This window comes from Myotis myotis, unplaced genomic scaffold (genome assembly GCF_014108235.1).
Source record: "Myotis myotis isolate mMyoMyo1 unplaced genomic scaffold, mMyoMyo1.p scaffold_m19_p_17, whole genome shotgun sequence".
Taxonomy (NCBI): Eukaryota; Metazoa; Chordata; class Mammalia; order Chiroptera; family Vespertilionidae; genus Myotis; species Myotis myotis.
The window spans coordinates 9,031,387-9,050,964 of NW_023416321.1; the positions used below are offsets into that span (position 1 = coordinate 9,031,387).

At 51.1% G+C, this 19,578-nt stretch overlaps 2 protein-coding genes and 1 non-coding gene across 5 annotated transcripts in view; 2 read left to right on the forward strand and 1 right to left on the reverse strand.

Annotated features, from left to right (window-relative positions):
* The window catches only part of PIP4K2B (phosphatidylinositol-5-phosphate 4-kinase type 2 beta), a 28,265-nt gene extending 18,556 nt beyond the window's left edge, over positions 1–9,709 (forward strand). For all 3 annotated transcript variants that reach the window (XM_036339840.1, XM_036339842.1, XM_036339841.1), the window contains 4 exons: positions 97–210; positions 4,139–4,397; positions 5,025–5,128; positions 5,735–9,709. In XM_036339840.1, coding sequence (XP_036195733.1) covers positions 97–210; positions 4,139–4,397; positions 5,025–5,128; positions 5,735–5,815 — 558 coding nt within the window. In that variant the 3' untranslated portion in view covers positions 5,816–9,709. The remainder of the gene's footprint in view (positions 1–96; positions 211–4,138; positions 4,398–5,024; positions 5,129–5,734) is intronic.
* A 1,063-nt stretch (positions 9,710–10,772) lies between these two features.
* Positions 10,773–17,830, reverse strand: PSMB3 (proteasome 20S subunit beta 3). Its single transcript, XM_036341531.1, has 6 exons — positions 17,675–17,830; positions 17,161–17,345; positions 14,680–14,787; positions 13,456–13,633; positions 11,704–11,798; positions 10,773–10,888 (listed from the first exon to the last, which is right to left on the reverse strand). The coding sequence occupies exons 1-6, from the start codon at positions 17,675–17,677 to the stop codon at positions 10,840–10,842; spliced, it is 618 nt and encodes a 205-aa protein (XP_036197424.1). The 5' UTR covers positions 17,678–17,830; the 3' UTR covers positions 10,773–10,839.
* Positions 17,831–18,565: 735 nt separating this feature from the next.
* On the forward strand, positions 18,566–18,639 carry TRNAN-GUU. Its single transcript has one exon. It is a non-coding gene; the product is annotated as a tRNA-Asn (tRNA).
* The last annotated feature ends 939 nt before the right edge of the window (positions 18,640–19,578 follow it).

The window sequence follows — 19,578 nt, forward strand, 5'->3', positions numbered from 1 at the left end:
GGTGTAGACCCTTCCCCTTTCTGTGCCATGGCCCCCAGCAGGGGTCCTGGGGTGAATGAATCGGCTGCTCAGCTAACACTGCGGCTGTCCCCCCAGGCCAAGGACTTGCCGACATTTAAAGACAACGACTTCCTCAACGAAGGGCAGAAGCTGCGGGTGGGCGAGGAGAGTAAGAAGAACTTCCTGGAAAAGCTGAAACGGGACGTGGAGGTACTGAGCGACTCGTTCCCACCCGGGTTGAGCAGGTCTCCTCTGGTCCCCAGAGCAGGTGCCTCTTTAAGAAAAATTGAATTCACTGCTTTCCAAGAGTGTAGACAGAAGAAGGAGTGGGGATTTGAGCAGGTGGGTAGTTACTTGCACCTAAAGCCAGTGCAAATGAACATTCCATTTGGGGACACAATTTGTGCCAGTAGAACCATGGTGACTTAGTGTGGAATGCTTTCCCTCATCTGCTCAAACACCTTCTTCAAACTCCTTCAGAATTCCTTTTTGGTGGTTCCCATAGTGGAGGGCGCAACCAGCCATCAGAGCAACAGGAAGCCAGCCCATGAGATCCACCAGCCACGCCTGTTACTGGCTCTGACTCTCCACTTACCCAGTAACCTGATTAGGATGGCACTCGTGGCGAAGCTCCGAGGACATGTGCTCAATAGTGACTGTGCTATCTGGACCACCTGATAACCCAGTCTCCTTCTACTTAAATAAATTGGGAGCCTGCTCATTAAAACCAAACCCTATAAACTTTTAAAAAGTTGTTTAGTTTGACTTTTTTATTATGGTAAAATATGCATAACATAAAATTTATCATCTTAACCTTTTTAAAAATATATATTTTATTTTTTACAGAGAGGAAAGGAGTGGGAGAGGGATAGAGAGTTAGAAACATTGATGAGAGAGAAACATCGATCAGCTGCCTCCTGCACACTCCCTGCTAGGGATGTGCCCACAACCAAGGTACATGCCCCTTGACCAGAATCGAACCTGGGGCCCTTCAGTCCGCAGGCCGATGCTCTATCCACTGAGCCAAACCGGTTAGGGCTTAACCATTTTTAAGTGTACATTTCAGTGCCATTAAGTGCATTTAGATTGTTGTTCAGCCGTCACCATCCATCTCCAGAACTTTTTTTTCTTCCCAAACGAAAACTCTATACCCGTTAAACATTATTTCCCATTTCCCTTTCTCCCTAATCCCAGTCACCGTTCTTCCTGGCTCTATGAAACGGACTCCTCCAGAAGCTCATGTAAATGTGGACGCATGCAGTACTTGCTCTCTATTCATGTGTCAGAACGGCCTTCTGAAGGCTGAGGATCTCCACTGTGTGTGTCCTGACTGCACTGGTGCACTCTGTACCCATTTATCCACCAGTGGCCATTCGGTACATTAGATTCTCCAGAGAAACAGAACCAGTAGAGTGTAAGTAGATAGACAGATTGATTGATGGATGAAAGATGTTTATTGTAAGGAATTGGCTCACATGATTACAGAGCCCGACAAGTCCCAGCACCCACAGTTGGCAGGTCGGGCCCCAGGAGAGCTGCGGGTATTGGTTTAGCCTGGAGGCCGGCAGGCCCGGGCCCAGAGGAGTGGATGTTTCAGTCCACGTCTGAAGAGAGGAGAAACGGTGTCCCAGCTGAGAGGCAGGTAGAGGAAGTTCCCTTTTACTCGCTGGAGGATCCGTCGTTTAGTTCTGTTCAGGCCTCAGACCCACCCCCCTTAGGGAAGGCAATCTCCTTTACTCACTTTACCCACTCAAATGTCAGTTCATCCATAAGCTCCTCACAGACACACTCAGAATAACATCTGATCATTGTCTGGGCACCTCGTGGCCCAGTCAGGTTGGCACATAATATTACCCATCACACTTGGGTTGCTTCATTATGACTAATGCTGCTGTGAACGTGAGTTTAATAGACTTCTTTTGCTGGGAAGCTTTTCCTTAATCGTTCCCTGCTCTGTTTGTGCCTTTATTCTGATGTTCAGTTGGTTCAGTCTTTCTCCTCCCTTTTCTGCTTTTCTCCTTACTCTGCTTCTAAGAATTTTTAAAGGCAGTTTACCGAATTCATTTGTTTTCACGTACATGTTGCTTGATAAATGTTCTCAAGTGGATGGGAGGGGGTGTGGTTCAGGGACTCTCTCTCCCGGGGTCCTGGCCTGGGGAAGGCTTTGTCCGGGTGCCTGGAGTGGTGCCCCACCTTTCTCCATCGAGGAGAGTTTGCTGGTCTCTGTCGTCAGGGCTTCCTGTGCTTTCAGCTGTTGTCTGGGCCGGTGCAGAGCCTCCCTGGTCCTATTCTCGTTCTCCTCCTCGTTCCACAGCCACAGTGGTCAGTCCGACAGTTTCCAGGTGCTCCGGGCTCAGTTTGTGACCGTGGTAGAGTGCCTGGCACGTGGCTGCTGGTGGCTGCTGGCTGGTTCATGGAGGATTTGGACCAGCGACTCTGGTCTCACTATTAGCCAGACTGGAATCCTGGCTGACCATTTCCATCCTGTATTATTCCCACACTTTGTTCTTCTCCAAGAACTGGAGTCCTACATCAGCAGTCCTGAGACACGGTTCTGCTCACAGCACTCATTATGTAGATGGGAGACTGAGAATCGGCAAGGGGAAGCCACAGTGCAAGGGGAGGGCTCCGGCATCCTCCCCCTGCACCACACAGCCCTTCTGACCTTGAGGGGAGAGTTCAGAATGTTGGTTGACTCTGTCATTCTTATATCGTGTTTCCTTTTATTTTTCTCCCCATTTTTACCCTGAGTAGAAAGAAGCTGAGTTGCATATTTTTTTCAAACTTTGCCTATTACCCCGTTGGAAGTACATTTTACCTTGCAACTCAAAACACACACACACACACACACACACACACACACACACACACACATACACATGCACACACATACACACATACATACACACAATGAAATACTATCTACCTTTACTTCATGTTATATACTCTATTTTTCACTATATTTTAATTTTTTTTTAATCCATTTTATAGATAGCAGAATGGAGGTAGAGGGGAGGGAGAGAGAGCGAGAGTGAGCAGCATTGATTTGTGTTCCACTTATTCGTGCATTCATTAGTTGTTTCTTGTATTGTACTCTGCCTGAGGAGCAAGCCCACAACCTTGACGTATCAGGATGATCCTCTAACCCAGGGGTCCTCAAACTTTTTAAACAGGGCCAGTTCACTGTCCCTCAGACCATTGGAGGGCCGGACTATAGTTTAAAAAAAAACTATGAACAAATTCCTATGCACACTGCACATATCTTATTTTGAAGTAAAAAAACAAAACAGGAACAAATACAATATTTGTATTTGCATGTGGTCCACGGGCCGTAGGTTGAGGACCCCTGCTCTAACCAACTAAGATACCTGGCCAGAGCCTTTTTTTATACTTTATAATATATATTTTTTTAAAATATATTTTATTGATTTTTTACAGAGAGGAAGGGAGAGAGATAGAGAGTTAGAAACATCGATGAGAGAGAAACATCGATCAGCTGCCTCCTGCACATCTCCTACTGGGGATGTGCCCGCAACCCAGGTACATGCCCTTGACCGGAATCGAACCTGGGACCTTTCAGTCCGCAAGCCGATGCTCTATCCACTGAGCCAAACCGGTTTCGGCATACTTTATAATATTTAATAATAATTTTAAAAGTCCTAGAGTCAGCCCACTAAATTGGATTTAGGACTCGATGGATTGAGATTGATGATTTGAAAGACACTGCTATGTTGCATCCATAGCCTCTTCCACAGTGCAGATGCCATGATGTGCAGCATCCGTGATGTCTTCCCGCACACTGGCCATGGCCTCTTGGTCCCAGAACACATGTTCCCTTGTTCCCTCTTCCTGCAGTGCCCGTTCTACCTTTCCTTCCACAGCATCTGCCTGCCTGACTCCTTCATCCACCAGGCTCAGCCTCAGCCCTTTCCCAGGGAGGCCTTCTCTCCACTGCTGTGGACCCTGCAGCTCCGTGCCCTTGTGGAATGACTGTCTTCCCCACTGAGCACAGACTCTGATGTCTCATTCTCTATTGTGTTTTCAAATTGGAGAGTTGAGTTGAAAGGAACACCTTGTCTCCCCTTTCCAGATGCCCCTGAGATGCCCTGTATAACTTCTTCTGTCTTCCTTCCCCTAGTTCCTGGCCCAGCTGAAGATCATGGACTACAGTCTGCTGGTGGGCATCCACGATGTGGACCGGGCAGAGCAGGAGGAGATGGAGGTGGAGGAGCGGGCAGAGGACGAGGAGTGTGAGAATGACGGGGTGAGCGGCAACCTGCTCTGCTCCTACGGCACACCTCCGGACAGCCCCGGCAACCTCCTCAGCTTTCCTCGGTTCTTCGGTCCTGGGGAATTCGATCCCTCTGTTGATGTTTATGCCATGAAAAGCCATGAAAGTAAGTCGGAGCCTGTGTCTGTCCTGCCCACGGCTGGCTCTCATCCTTCCCACCCGGGCCCATTGTGTAGCTGGCCCTGTGGGTCTCTGGGTTTCCACCTCATTAATTAATTGCTGACTTGGGCCTCTTTCTGCCTCCAGGCTCCCACACTGAGTCATCACGAGTAACTTTGTCTTCTGGGCTCTGGGGTTTTTCTCCATTAGGCCTTTCTTATCCTCTGCTTGTCCTGGATATCTGAGGCATAGTTCTCTGACTCGTGGGATGGACAGAACTTCATAAATACTCTCATGTCAACCCCACAGGGAGCTGTGAAGACCAAATAAGATAAGAGCTATGAGGTCCTGGCCAGTGTGGCTCAGTTGGCTGGAGGGTGGTCTCATACACCAGAAGGTGGAGGGTTTGATTCCCAGTCAGGCAGCTGATCGGTGTTTCTCTCTCACATTGATGTTTGTCTCTCTCCTGAACTCTCTCTGGAATCAATAATAATAATTTTAAAAAGCGATGAAAGCTTCTGAGGATCCCAGTAACCATTTTTTCTCTCAGATCCAAAATGGTAGGGATCGATCTGGATCTCCCGTCTGAAGGTGTATGGACCCACCTCTTCCTCCTTGCTTGTTTCCCCTCCAGGTTCCCCCAAGAAGGAGGTCTATTTCATGGCCATCATTGATATCCTCACCCCATACGATGCTAAGAAGAAAGCTGCACATGCAGCCAAAACAGTGAAACACGGGGTGAGTTCTCCGTCTCCAGCCAGGCCCAGTGGGTGGGCCCTCTGACTCTCAGGCCTCCTGCTTTAGGAGACACTCCCCCGCCCCCCTCCCAGGCCAGGGAACAGGAAGGGCAGCCTGCCTGGTTGCCTGGTGTTCACCCTCTGCCGTCTACATCCACCCCTGGGTAATATGCCAACTTGTTTTTCCCTTTGTTCTCTGCCCTCGGGACTCTGAGCCCACTGGTGCCTCTTCCGAGGGCTCTGGGCATGTGGTGCACCTTGCTGACTGCCAGTAATAGCTCTGTTTACATGTCCACACTTCGCCCCAGAGGCCCATTTCCCCATGGACTTCAAGCTACTCTTCTCCAAACAACGGCTCCCACAGAGATCAGGAGTCTCTCTGCTACCTCCCCACCACTTGCCCCGACTTTAGTGGGTGCGTCCCTGGGTTGGGAATCAGAGGAGGGGGCCAGGGCAATTCTGAGACATAGCTGCCACCTCTCCAGTCCAAGGGGTTGTATTCAGCTCTAGTGCTGATCCAGAGGCTCCTGAACACCCAGGCCTGTCCCAGGTGCAGCCTGCTGATGAGGGCCACGGAGCTGGACCTGAATCAGTCTCTGTATTACAGGCGGGGGCCGAGATCTCGACTGTGAACCCTGAGCAGTACTCCAAGCGCTTCAACGAGTTCATGTCCAACATCCTGACGTAGTGACCTTCTGCCGTCAGCCACAGCCAGAGAATGAGATGTGGGGTTGGGGATCGGAAGGGGGAGAGGGTGTATTTGGGTTAGATGGAGGGGTGGGAGCAGAGTGGGGGGCCGGGAGGGCTTCAGCAGTGAGACTGCAGCCTGTGACACTGAAAGGTTCTCAGGAGGGGGATGTGCTGTGTGCTCATGCGCACAGGATGTAGCCTCACCTCCTTCTTACCTTTGACGCCCCCACCCCATTTGACCCAGGTTAAAAAAGGGGTTCCTTTTTGTTACCTTGTAGCCTTTTAAAATGCCTTGGGGCTAGAGGTGACTGTGGGTTTATTTGGGTTTTTCTGAAATGTCATTGCCCTAGGTTTGCTATTTATAATGATGTATGTCATCACCCTATCCACCCTCCCATCCCTGCCCTAGTCCCTTCAATGACAGAGGCACCCTGTAGACCCCGCCAAGGGTCCTCTCAGAGCCAAGTGCTCTGACACCAGAGGAGAGGTCAGACGCCTCATCCCTCTTGGATTAACTTTTAATTTTATGAAGTATTGTGCACAGCCTCCTTCACCTTTCCTCCTCGGATCCAAGTGATGCCTCCACCTAAACGCTGTCCTCCTGAAGGAACACTCCAGACCAACACCGGTCATTTTGGATCAGAATCAAAGACCTCGGAGGGGAGTGAGTTCGTCCTCCTGGGCTGGCGAGGGCGGGGGTTGCTGCTGGGCTCTGACTGCTGGTTCTCAGAGAACCCAGGCTCGTCGCTCAGTTGCTGGGCTCTCTGGGCCCCTGGAGTTCAGATGTCTTCTCGATAAAGCCTGCCTCCCACTTGGTCAAGAGGAACAAGAAAGGACCTTTGCGCTTAAATGGTTTCTTCCCCTTGGAGAAACCCCAGAAGCTGATGAGTATCAAATGAGGGCCTGTGCCCTCCATCCACTTCCTTCCTTTTGACCTTTCCCAGGCACCCTCACTTGTAGGTGAGCTTTCAGCTGGGGGCACATCTCCAGGTGCCTGGGGTGCTTCTGGCTGAGATTCCTCCTTGGGTCCCAGGGCTGCCATGCAGGTAACCTGACTCCCCGTGCCTGTGTTCGTCCCTGGATGGTACAGCCAGCGGGGAGTGATGCCTCCCACCTTGGCTGTGGTGCCCAAGCCTGAGGTCGTTTCTGGATCGCTTGAGGATGTGACCGTGGAACCCAGTGCGGAGGCTGGAGGTGGGGTTGGATTCGGATCCTTCCTCGGTGCACCATCTAGATTTTAACAGATCTGCCACCTACAGGCGTCCTGAGGAGTGGCATCCTGCGGCTTCCTTCAGGATCTCCACCCACCTTCTGAGCCTTGCTATCCAGGCCTCAGAATTGAGCTGTGTCATCCGGTGGTGACGTCAGAGGCGTCTGGTCTGGCCAGGGGAGAAAGCAGCCCTGTGCTGGAGGAGGTACATTCCCACACCTTCTCAACCCCTCGTCAGGAACGGGATTTAGGATGAGAGATGTTAAACATGTAGGCAACCCCACGGATTCGAAGGAAGTTTGTGGAAGCATTTTGAATGAATGGATTGGTTTCCTATGGTTCCTTCCAAACTTGGCCAAGCTCAGCCTCTGGGACAGGAACCATCCCCGTCTCTGCCCTGCCTGCAGCATTTGGGTCAGGAGGGAATGGAGACAGCACTCTGGACTCCTCTGGGGCCGGGGACCCTTCTGGAAGCAGCAGATGGTCAGACAACTGCCCTGGCCCAGGACAGGGCCATAGGTAGCTCTGAACATCAGCAGTGAGACCATGAAGGGACTCGAGGAAGGACTTGAAACCAAACGGCACGTGGAGAAAACAAAACTGACTTAGGAAGGGATTATAGGAATAATGTTTGGACTTGACTTCCCCACCTTCTAATCAAGAATAGAAATTTGGATCTGCTCATAGGCCCAGCATCTCCAAAGGTTGGCAGGCTGTCTCCCAGCAGCCTCCGTAGCCTCGGGCTCCCACTGGCTCCCTGCATCTGGTCTGATCATGTTGCCATGATGTGTATGAATCATGTAATAATCCTATCAGTGAAAGATGAGCTACCAAGTATGACTTGTTTAACATTGAGTTTTTGTGATTTTGTGCGGTTTATTTTTTGTATATTGTTTACATTTTGAGAGGTAGCATCCTATTGCAAATGCTCTTTTGTGTTTCTGACAGTGTTGTTGATTGGGTCGGAACATTAAGGTGTGGTTTGGTGAATTGTAGATTTTTTTTTAAAAGGTCATTCTGTGCTATTTTCAAAACCTTGGGTTTGGCCCTCTAATTCTTTCGGCATTCAAATGTTTAAAAGCTATTTATCTTGGTTTATGCAAGTTTTCTTTCTCTTCTTTTTATAATGATGAAGATATTATATTTGGTTTGCAGTCTGAATGTAGAGAAAGTGAACTGATCCCCACGCTTTTGTCTGTCCCCACTTTTTCCCCCCAAATCCCACCATTCCCCTTCTGAGCAGAAGGCATCTGAGGGGGATGTAACTACCCTCAACCTCGCTCTTTGGAGCTATGAAACTCACCTGCCTTATGGCAGGCATCCTAGAGTAGTTTTGGGTCTCCCAAGAGCAAAGGTGTAAGAATAGGACATGGCTGACTGGGTGAGGCCTGGAGGGAAGGACTTGTATCCCAGTCTCTCCCATCCTGCACCTGTTCTGAACGTCTACAGCTAAGAGACTAGTCTCCAGGTTTCCCAGCCAAAGCGAGGGGTTGTCTGAAAGCTCCACTGAGACTACTAGATGAAGGCCTCTGGCCCTTGTTCCTGTTCATGAACCACTGAGTCTTACCCTCCCGGTGGGCGCTCCTCCCCAGGCCCCGCAGAGGGAGTAACGGGAGGGCTGGGAAGCCCGCAGGTCCAGGAGCACAGCTGAAGCAGTGCTCCATCGTTCCTCATCTTGCTCAGGAGCTACTGGTCTGTGGCAGGTGCCACAGTCGCCCCTGTGGCTATTCTCAGAGGCACTCCCTACGTTCCCATCACAGGCAGCTCTTCCTACTTCCCTTGTTCCTCTTGCCTGTGCGTTAGGCCTCAAGCAGGCCCCCTGGTAGTACTCAGGACTGGGGACTGCAGACTCCTGCCCTAGTGCTTTCCCTTCTTCACAGGCTGCCAGGATCTGCCCTGGGGAGGTGAACCAAAGACCCAGGACTTTTCTCAGTAGCCAGTTCCACCCCCCAGTTGTCTTTTTACCAGTTCAAGTTGGGAGAAAGACTTCAGCACTCCCCAGCATTCGAGCTACTAAAAGGTTAGGGGCTGGGAGTGTTGAAACAACCCTTAGAGCTCTGGCCTCCCTCAGCACAGGTCCCTCCAAGTCAAAGGACCTCACCTCTTTCTGTCAGAAATGTGTGGAGGGGGAGTCCACTCTAAGCACAGGAATCAAAGGGAAAACATTCAAGTAACTGCCCCTCAAGGTACCAGCCATCTGCACGGTCTGGAGCGGGCAGGGACATGGCCCTCCCCTCCCTGAGATGCGCCACTCACGAGGGTGCCTCCAAAGGTAAGAGGCTGGCTCCCAGCGGGTTGTGCTGAGATCCTCGGAGGCTGGAGAGGAATCTTCCGAAGGAGCCCCTTCCTCCTGCTCAGAGGAAGTAGGAACCAACCACCTTCGGGGGAAGGCCTGGTGCTGCTCAGCACACCCAAGCACCAGGTCAGGTCATTGTAATAAAAAATGTGAATTAAGTATAGATTCAATTTCGGGGGGAGCAGGACAAACTATCACCCCACCATATGTGTGTGACCTCCATTCCCCACTGCAATTTCCATTTTTTAAATAGGAATTTTCAGCCCCCCGTGCTTGTCTAATGTCTGCTCGGAACAGTTCGAGACCCTGTTGCTGTTTTAAAATGCATGCGTGTTACGATGAATCTTCAACCCGAGGAAAATAAAACTTAAAAAGCTTTGTGTACACACCTGTTACGTGTGAGTCCTTCGGAAATGAGCCTTTCATTCCTTTTTTTTTTTCAAAATTGAAAGGTTGTGGTCCCAGTGTCAGAGGCTGCTTGGGCTAAATTAGTGCATGGCTTGGTTTGGAGAAAGACTCGATTCTGGTCTCCCACTTGCAGACGTGGGTATGAGGAGCAGGCACGGGAGCTGGTCTGTCAGCTGTCGTTCCCGCGCACACTGGGAAATGGACAGACCCCGCCCCCCCTTCTCCGGCTGTGCAGAACCACACACCTGACACACCAGCTCGAAGGCTGGCTTTGAACCAGTCACCTCCATGTTGTACCGAGGTTCAGTCTAGACCAGGGGTGGGCAAACTTTTTGACTCGAGGGCCACAATGGGTTCTTAAACTGGACCGGAGGGCCGGAACAAAAGCATGGATGGAGTGTTTGTGTGAACTAATATAAATTCAAAGTAAACATCATTACATAAAAGGGTACGGTCTTTTTTTTTTTTTTAGTTTTATTCATTTCAAACGGGCCGTAGTTTGCCCACGGCTGGTCTAGACTCTTTCATTTGGGGAACTCAGAAAAGACAGGTGCCCCTTTAAAAGACCAATTAAGAATCTTGAGGGATGGGATCAAAGTATCTGTTTTAGAAGCTCCCCAGGTGACTAATGTGCAGCCAAGGTTAGGAAACACGGATCTACAGGAGAGTACTTGTGGGTACTTGGCCAAATGTCTACCTGAAACAATGAAAGAAGATTTAAGGGGTTTCTAGTTGAGTTGAGTGAAAAGGAGTCTAGTCTTTGAAGTCAAATGGAATGTGGGTTTTTACACCTTTGCACCACCACTTGCTAAAGTGGCCCTGCGCAGGTTATTTAACTCCCTTAAGTCATTGTGATGATTAAGTTCCAACATGTGTAAAGCACTTTGTGCAGGGCCTATAACAGGCACTCAAATGATGGGTAGACATTATCCCCTCTGGTCGGTGGAGATGCTGTAAGTCAAGGCCACCTGCGGGCTGAGCTAGACCCTGAGAACCTATTTGTAACTTCCCAGCTGGGGATAGAGATCAAAGAAACAGGAGGGAAAGAAAAACTTTTACTTAAAAAACAAAACAAAAACAAACACAACAGTGGGCTCTGGAACGGGCGTTAGTCCATTCGGGCCTTGAGGGTCCTGGTGGTGATTTTGTCCTTCTCACTGCGGGGGGAGAGAATCATAAGACTGCAGAACAAGTGGCGTCCTACCTGGGTTTAAGTGTTTTGCTCACGCACGTTAGTGTAGCCTGAGCTGAGGAAGGGGAGCATGGAGAAGTGGGGAAACTGGTGAAAGCTCCCATAGGTGGGACCATCAGGAGGTGAGATGATTCAGGGCTGGACTGAGACGCCATCCAAAGAAAGGAAGGCGCTCTCCCAAGGCCTAGACAACAAGTAACTAGGAAGGACGTGCGACGGTTTCACGGATGGACATAACACTGTCAGTCCCGTCTGTTTCTCATGGTGATTAGCAGGCTTTCCCATAACAAATGGGTCCAAATACTTGTTCTGGTTGTACCTAAGGGAAGCTGTTGGGATGACTATCCAGCTAGGTTCCTGGTGACAGCCCCAAACAATTAAGAGGGAAAAGGGGATGGCAGGCAGAGGGCAGGAAAACAGTTCCCAGGGCGTCGTACTTCACACACTGAGTCCCACACTGGTGGGAACTGGGAGAGATGAGGGGGCCACCCAGTATTTCAGTCTGTCTGCAGCAGCTCTGCTGTGGCTCATCACCACACAGGTCCCTGAGATTTTGGGGGCACTTAAAGGGAGAAAGAAATGCCTATTGTGAACAAGGGGAGACTCCGGTCATGGAGCCTCACCTGACTGAGCCCAGGGGAACCTGGGTAGGCTCCCAGCTGCCACCCTTAGGGATTTCTGCTCTCCCGCATCTGCCAGGGCGCTGGGAAGATGGGGGTGTTTGTGTGGGAGGGGAGAGGGAAGTGTCTGCAAAGCTCTGGACTTGCAGCTCATACTCACATGACGTGGACGACGACTCCCATGCCTGACACGGCATCACGGTCCACAGCATTCAGCATGGCTTGTGAGATGGTTTCAAATAGGTGTTCTGGATCCTGCCAACAGAGCAGAAGCCTTTCAATCCCCAGAACCTCGGACACCAACGTGGTCTGGCTCCTTAACACTCTATTTTTCTAGGCTCAAGGACCCCAGCTGTGGCCCTCCTCTGCCTGAAGTGAAAGGCCCCCTCAGTTCCTTCCCAGAAGGGAGCAGGTTATATAAGGGGAAGTTCAAGCCCGGCACTTCCTCCACTGATCAGCAGTGTGACCTTGGGCAAGTCATACCTCCCTTCACTAAGCCTCAATTCCTCGCCTGTAAAGTGGGGAGAAGACTCCCCATCTGGCTCCCATGTGCTCTGTCAGCTGTCTGATGGACTCTCCGCCTGGGTGTCCCATTCGTACTCAAAACTCAACCTGTCCAGCCATGGCATCACATTTCCACCCAAACCTGTTCTTCATTCTCTATCTTTGATGTTTTAGTTAGAAAACTCAGGAGTCCTTAATATCTCCACCTCCCTCATTTGTTTTAAATGACTAAGTCCTCTAAACCAGTGGTCGGCAAACTGTGGCTCACAAGCCACATGAGGCTCTTTGGCCCCTTGAGTGTGGCTCTTCCACAAAATACCGACTTCTGCGCATGGGCCACGAAGTTTCAATCGCACTGTACGTGCGCACCCACACATGGTATTTTGTGAAAAAGTCACACTCAAGGGGCCAAAGAGCCGCATGTGGCTCGCGAGCCGCAGTTTGCCGGCCACTGCTCTAGACCATGGCTGCCTCACCTTCCCACTGCCACAGTTTTTGCTCAGGACCTTAGAGCCTCCTGCCGGTGACCACAACAGCTTGTCCCTTCTACCTGCAGGCCTCTGGTTCCCGAAGGTTCCTTCCTGCCCTTGACACCGCACCAGAAGAAAAAGTTCAAACTCCTGGGCATGGCATTCAAGGTATTTCAGTCTCATCCCAACCTCACTCTCCTTCATCACCTCGCCCCACATCCCGCTCACACTCCAGCAGCCACAGCGAGCTCTCTGTCTCTGACCACGGGGCCCTCCCGCACCTTTGCACAAGCTGTTCTTCTGCCAACCAGGCCCTTTCTCTCCCCCTCTTCCTAGCAAATGCATTTTAACAAGTATTTGGGTGTCTGCCTTGCTTCATTAGACTGCAGTGAGCCCTTTCAGACAGACTTCCTGGTTTCCCCAGAGTCTGACCAAGCCGGCACAGCAGACAACCCTCCCGGCCAGGCACTGTTCCATCTTCTCGTGTTTCCTCACACCTCCATGTATAAGGTAGGTTCTATTATTACCCCATTTTACAGCTGAGGAGACGGAGGCAGAGAAGTACATCGACTTACCCAAGAGTAGAACTCATTAAGCGGTTGGTGCAGCTGGAATTCCAACCCAGAACCCATTCTGTTGAGCTGCCTCTAAAACTACACTTTACATTTTGTTAAATGTTTGTTAATTGAATGAATGTGAGAACCCTGAAAAGCCAGTGTGAGGAATTATTTGTTGTAGCAAATATCTAATTGGGGTCCCTGGAGCCAGCCCGCCCACACCAAGGCCCTGGCGGATGGAGTTTCTGGCTCAGCAGCTGTGGCTTTCTCCCCTACCCACACCATTTCCCCCAGTATCTGCAAGGCAAACACATGTTCCCCTGATGGTCAAGGAGAGGAGGCCACCTCCGATCCCAGCCCCACTTCACGCCACCAACTCACCATGTCGGGCTCCCAGAGGGACTCGCACATCCCATACATCTGTTCGGCACAGGTGCCGCTGACCACAAAGTCGTCAGTCACCATGGGGCAGCCAATGAGGTCTAGAGAGCAAATGAAGGGCTGGAAGGTCTTCGGGTCCAACCCAGCAATGACTGGCTCGGTGTAGTAGGGGCCAAAGCTGTAGGGCCAGGAGCAGAGAGAAACCAGAGCTGAAGAACAAGTACCTTCCTGTTCAGGTCTAGTCAGAAGGCCCTGGCCCAGACCCAGGGAGGAAAACAGAGGGCCAGTTTGGGGAAATCACCTTTTCCTGTGGCCAGCTTTTTAAAAATTTACTTATATTTTTAATGACTTCAGAGAGGAAGGGAGAGGGAGAGAGAGAGCAAAACATCAATGATGACAGAGTGTCATTGATCGGCTGTCTCCTGCACGCCCCACACGGGGATCGAGCCCACAACCCAGGCCTGTGCCCTGACCGGGAATCGAACCGCGACCTCCTGGTTCATAGGTTGATGCTCAACCATTGAGCAATACTGGCTGGACCTCGATGCCTTTTTATTATTTTCAATAAACACGAGCCATTAAATATATACCTTAATGTGAGTTAAATTTTATAAATCCCCCCTCATATGAATCAGTTTAAAAAATCTTTTGTTAAGCCTTTCTCAATGTGGGATTTTGATAAATGTGGTTACCATATATACCAGACAATTCACAGCTGAGGAAATGAACTTATGCCTAAAAACAAAATGGTAGTCCTGCCTGGCTAGCGTGGCTCAATAGTTGAGCGTCGACCTATGAATCAGGAGGTCATGGTTCGATTCGCATTCAGGGCATATGCACAGTGTGGGGTGTGCAGTACAGGAGGCAGACAATCAATGATTCTCTCTCATCACTGATGTTTCTTTTTTTTTTTTTTTTAATTTTAAATAAGTTTTATGTGACTTAGTTTCTGGGTTAATGTTTTACCAAACTGCTAGGAATGCCAATATGGCGGAAATGAACTTGTGCTCAGGAGGCCTTGGTGAGGGACACCAGGCAGGCCTATCATATGCACCATGGTGGTTCATCATTGATAGATCCTGTGACTTTCAGTGAAATGATATAGAACAAAACCAACTGTACCATAGATCAATTGATACAAACAAGTTCCTATGGCATCCCATCGTTATGACAAAGCGACGTTGAGCAAAATGCCACCCCAGGACCTGCTGTATTTCCACTCACCGTTTCTCGTACAAGAGGTTGGCCACCATGCTCATGAGGGTGTAAGGCTTGATCTGCCGGCCTTCCTTCAGCTCATACAGGTTCAGCCGGAACTTAAGGCGCTGGGCACTGTGGCAGGAGCAGAAGGATTAGTAAGCCACTGTCCCCCGGTGTCCAACCTGTGGGGGTCAGGAGGGACATAGGAAGACACCACCTGGGCCCTGCCATGACTCCTCCCTCCCCTCCCAGGGATTTTCTCACCAGAAGTCCAACCTCATGTCCATGTTTCAGGACTTGCCCAACACAACACCTGGACACACCACTCTAATAACCTTCCCCCCCCAATACTTTTTAGAGGGGAGATTTCCATATATATATTTTTATTTTATTGATTTCAAAGAGGGAGACAGAAACATCAATGATGAGAATCACTGACTGGCTGCTTCCTGCACGCCCGCTACTGGAGATGGAGCCCGCAACCCAGGCATGTGCCCTTGACTGGAATCAAACCCAATAAAATGCACAGCAGAAGGAGCAGTGGACTGAGAGAGCTGACCCGGGCTAAGCCTTCATCCTCCACCTTAATTTTTCCATCCTCAAGATGAGGAAAAAGTCAATCACCCGGTGGTGAGACAATGTATAGGCATATATATATGCCAAGGTGCTTGGAAAACTGCAAAGTCTGATATGTCTTAAGCAGCAGCCACACTAAGGGACCGGAAAGTGACTAAGAAAAAAAGGCCACAAATCCTCCAGTGCCATCTGCGAGCCCAGGAACGGGCCCTGCGGGGACAGACTAATGCCATCCCTACCGGAAGCAAAGCAAAGAGCCACACAGGCCCCCAGGACAAGGAGCCTCGGACACGACCGTAGTTCATCCGACAGGCGAGGAAGCAAAGGCCTAGCAAGGTGAGCCATTGCCGCCCACAAACAAGCAAACTCGGTGAGAACACCTCCCGAGGAAGAGGAAAGGGTGTGAGGAGAACGGCAGTGGCTGGAGGGAGGACGGCTGGCGGGGCCGTCACACCCACTGGAACTCTCAGCTATCATCCCAGACTCCACAGAACCGGGAAAAGGTCGGCTGGTTCAGTCAGATCTCAGGAGGAATTTCCAAGCTCTATGTTCTTGAGACTTAGGGGACTTTCAGGGACACGGCAGAGAACGTTTTCTGCCAAGCGTCCACCCACATTAGCGAACTGGTCCCTGGGTCTTCCAGAAACAAAGTCCAGGAACCGCTGCTTCTTAGGCCACCAGCTTCTTGCAGGACCCGGCACCTGTGACCACACCTTCCCTCTGGAACCCAATCTTGATTCTGTTCCTCTGGCTTCTCGTCTAACCCCGCTGCTAACATTATGCAGTTCAGCTTATTTGTCCCCCTTGTCTCTCCGAAGTCTGTTCCCATAGATTTAACAGCTCACCAACACCTCTCCAGCCCCGAGAGATCGTTTCATACCCCAAATGCTCACAAGATGTTTCCACTTGGCATGCCTTGTCCCCTCAAAATTAGTGTCAAAATCAAAGCCGTCACCGCCCTCTAAAACAGCGGTTCTCAACCTGTGGGTCGCGACCCCCGAGAATACATCCTGCATATCAGATGTTTACATTACGATTCATAACAGTAGCAAAATTACAGTTATGAAGTAGCAACGAAAATAATTTTCTGGTTGGGGGTCACCACAACATGAGAAACTGTATTAAAGGGTCGCAGCATTAAGAAGGTTGAGAACCACTGCAAGTCCTCCCCAATTCCCATGTTTCAGTCAACAGGCTCAACACAGAAATCATCTTGAAAACATTTCTGGACGGCCTACATGCCGGGTACTAGCTTAGACGCTAGTAAGGACAAAAGGGAGGAACCACAACCGCAACGAAGGACTCTTTGGCCTCACAATATCCAAGCAGCCGCCACGGCTGGCCAGCAACAACTCTCAGAAATGCTTTCCTTTCCTTTCCCATCACCCCCACCCCATCAGGACCACAAGGAGCACACCTGGACTATCCCAACAGCTACCTAGACCCTCCCTTGTCTCAAACACAGAACCACTGCCAACCAGAGAGCTAACCTAGCAGCCCATCGGCACCCGGGTCAGTTCTCTTTCTGTATGCCTGCCTTGTCCCCAACTAGACCTGAAGTTTTTCAAAGACGGAGCGTGCAGGCTTTGCTTCCGAGGGGTGTGTGGGATCTTGGTTGAACTTCATCAGCTTGCATCTTGGGCAAGATGCTCTCTGAAACCCTGGGCTCCCTGATCTGCAACATAGGACGGACCGCACCGCGGTGATGTCATTAAACCAACCCACGCAGGTCAGGTGCTTCCCACAGCCTGGCCCAGAGTCAATGCCGGTGTGAGGCACCAGCACACAGCTCTGTCATGCATGGTGTCCCGCAAAGGATCGAACTCACTGGAGCTTTGGGGAGATGGCTGACACCCGGGCCACTCACGACGCCAGGCCAGGCTGGTCCATGGAGAGGCCGGGATGTGGGCGGGGGTCCCCAACACTTACACGGTCTGGACGTCGGTGGCTAGCCCGGCCAGGCCGATGTACAGCCGGTCGCCCATGGGGAAGATCTTCTGGAAGTCCGTGGTCACCATCTGGGCCTGGATCCCGAAGCGCCTGTCGGCAGCGATGGCCACGCAGTCCTTCCCCTTCATGGCCATGACGGCCCCTCCATTGTAGGACATAATAGACTGGGGCAGACAGGGGGGAAGGGCTCAGCGCGCGAGGTCAAAGGTGGCCATAGACCCCGGCCCAGCCCCTGATCCGGAGGCTCCCGTCCACACCGTCCTCCACTCTGGAGGCGCCTGGCGGCCTCGAACTCCAGATCTGAGATCAGCCCTACGGGGCTGCGAGGAGCCGCATTCGCCTCACCCACCGTGGTCCTCACCGCGGTGCGCTCCCCTTCAAACTGGAGCCGCTTCCTTCAGTCGACCACCAGGCCCTCTTCGCCACCCAAACCTCCCATGACCCCCGTTTCTCAATCGCCACCCCGAGTCCCTACTCCTCGCTCCCATCTCACCATGACTGCGGTGTAGTAGGACCTCCGACCGCCACAATTCCAGCAAACCGGCCGGGGCCCTCACTGCGCAACCACCCTCGCTGTTCGCGCTCTATTGGCTGAAAGGCCGGTCTTTCCGGGACATTTTGGCTTTCTATTGGCTGAACGTCCCTGTCAGTCACCGGCACGGGAAGTTTGATTGAGAAGTCAAACCAGGGACCGTAAAGCGGAAAGTGAAAAGTCACCGCGAGTGCGGAAGGACCTGGCGTCGCGGTGCAGGCTGGGATCGCGGCGGACCCGGTCTCGGGACCCGACAGACTGGAGACGGGACCTGCGTGCGCTTGGGCTGCTGAAGCCGTAGATACGCGGCTGCAGCCGCAGCTGAAGGGCTGCAGTGTTGCTTGTCGAGCTTATCACTCATCTGAGCTGGTTTCATTTATTTATTCCAGAAACCCTTACATCTGTTGTGTGCCAAGCACTAGGCTCTGGATATTACCGGTGCCTGGTGTTTAAGAGGCGCCATCAAGTGCACATTTAATAATGCGAGGAGGGAGGGCTGTAGGTGGGCGTCGCGAGTATTCAGCTGCAGGGGTTCAGCCGCAAAGGGGAGGTTTGGAGGCCGAACATTGTTCTCTGGGGTCGATTTCAAGTATCCCAAATCTCAGCTCACTCTAAAAAGGGACGTTCCGAGCTTTCCCTTATCTAAGATCCGGAGGCAGCCGGCGCCCACCCCTCCAGAGCCAGTGGAGGAAGGCGTGCCTGTCCTGCCAGCTTTCTTCCACGCATCAAGGCCCTTCCCTTTCTCCCGCGGGTTCGTTTTTGCGCGTCTGCGAGGGTTTCTGTTCTGACTTCTGCTTCGTCGCAAGCTCACTCCTATTGACTCGACTCACCGCCACCTCAACAGCCACGACAGTCTCTGTGGCGCAATCGGTTAGCGCGTTCGGCTGTTAACCGAAAGGTTGGTGGTTCGAGCCCACCCAGGGACGCTCTGTTTTCCTCCCTCCTAAGCGCAATTATCCCAACTGCTAGAGTCCCCAAGTTTGGTGTGGAAATGGCAGAGATACACTTTTTCTATAGCACCTCAGAGGGTCATTGTGATTGGAAATTTGTTGTTTACTCAGTGATGGGATGATTTTTCTGCGCTTTCTTCTACCACTCTGCCCCAAAACTGGACGGCAGGAATAACAGACAGATTTTTGTCTTACGGGGCAATACCAATACGTTCCAGGTTGCATTTTTCGTAGGATTAAGAACGAATTTCCAGTGGAGGTGGGATAGTTTTCCATTGTCGGCCTCAGTCGCTGTTACAATCTCAAACTGTTACATTTGGAAGGGGAGAAAGCGTGTGAGAGAAAGGCAGAGACAAACCGAGGGATGAAGAGAAAGGTGAGAAAGGGAGAGCATCGCTGTGGTATGCGGACACAGGGAGAGGGGATATGACCGAGGAAATAGGCGAGGTCAGAGGAAGGAAGACCCAGAGGACATGGAGAGAAGGAAAAGAGCAGTTAATATGAGAAGCATTAGGAAAGGGAAAACAACAAAACGGGTTTTTTTCCCCTAGAAATACATCCACATAAGTGAGGAGGATTGGGAAGTAGAAGCAGAAATTGACAAAGGACACTGTTCTGGGGAGACATGGGTAAAAGGAGGAAAGGGACAGAAGGAAAGGCAGTCATAAAATCCCGAGAGGAGCCACTCTCTCCTGCCACTGTCCTCATCTTCGAGGGGATCTGACCTGGCAATAGCTCTTGGAATGTGCCAGAAATAATCACCCGGATTTCCGGGGTCCCTGCCCACTGGAAGCGGATTCTTCTGATGAGTACTTGTCAGGTAGAGAATCACCTGCGATACTACAACTACGATTGGGATAAAGAATCAGCACCTGACCTCTCCCAGAAGCACGTTCAAGGGCATGGGGTAGGAGC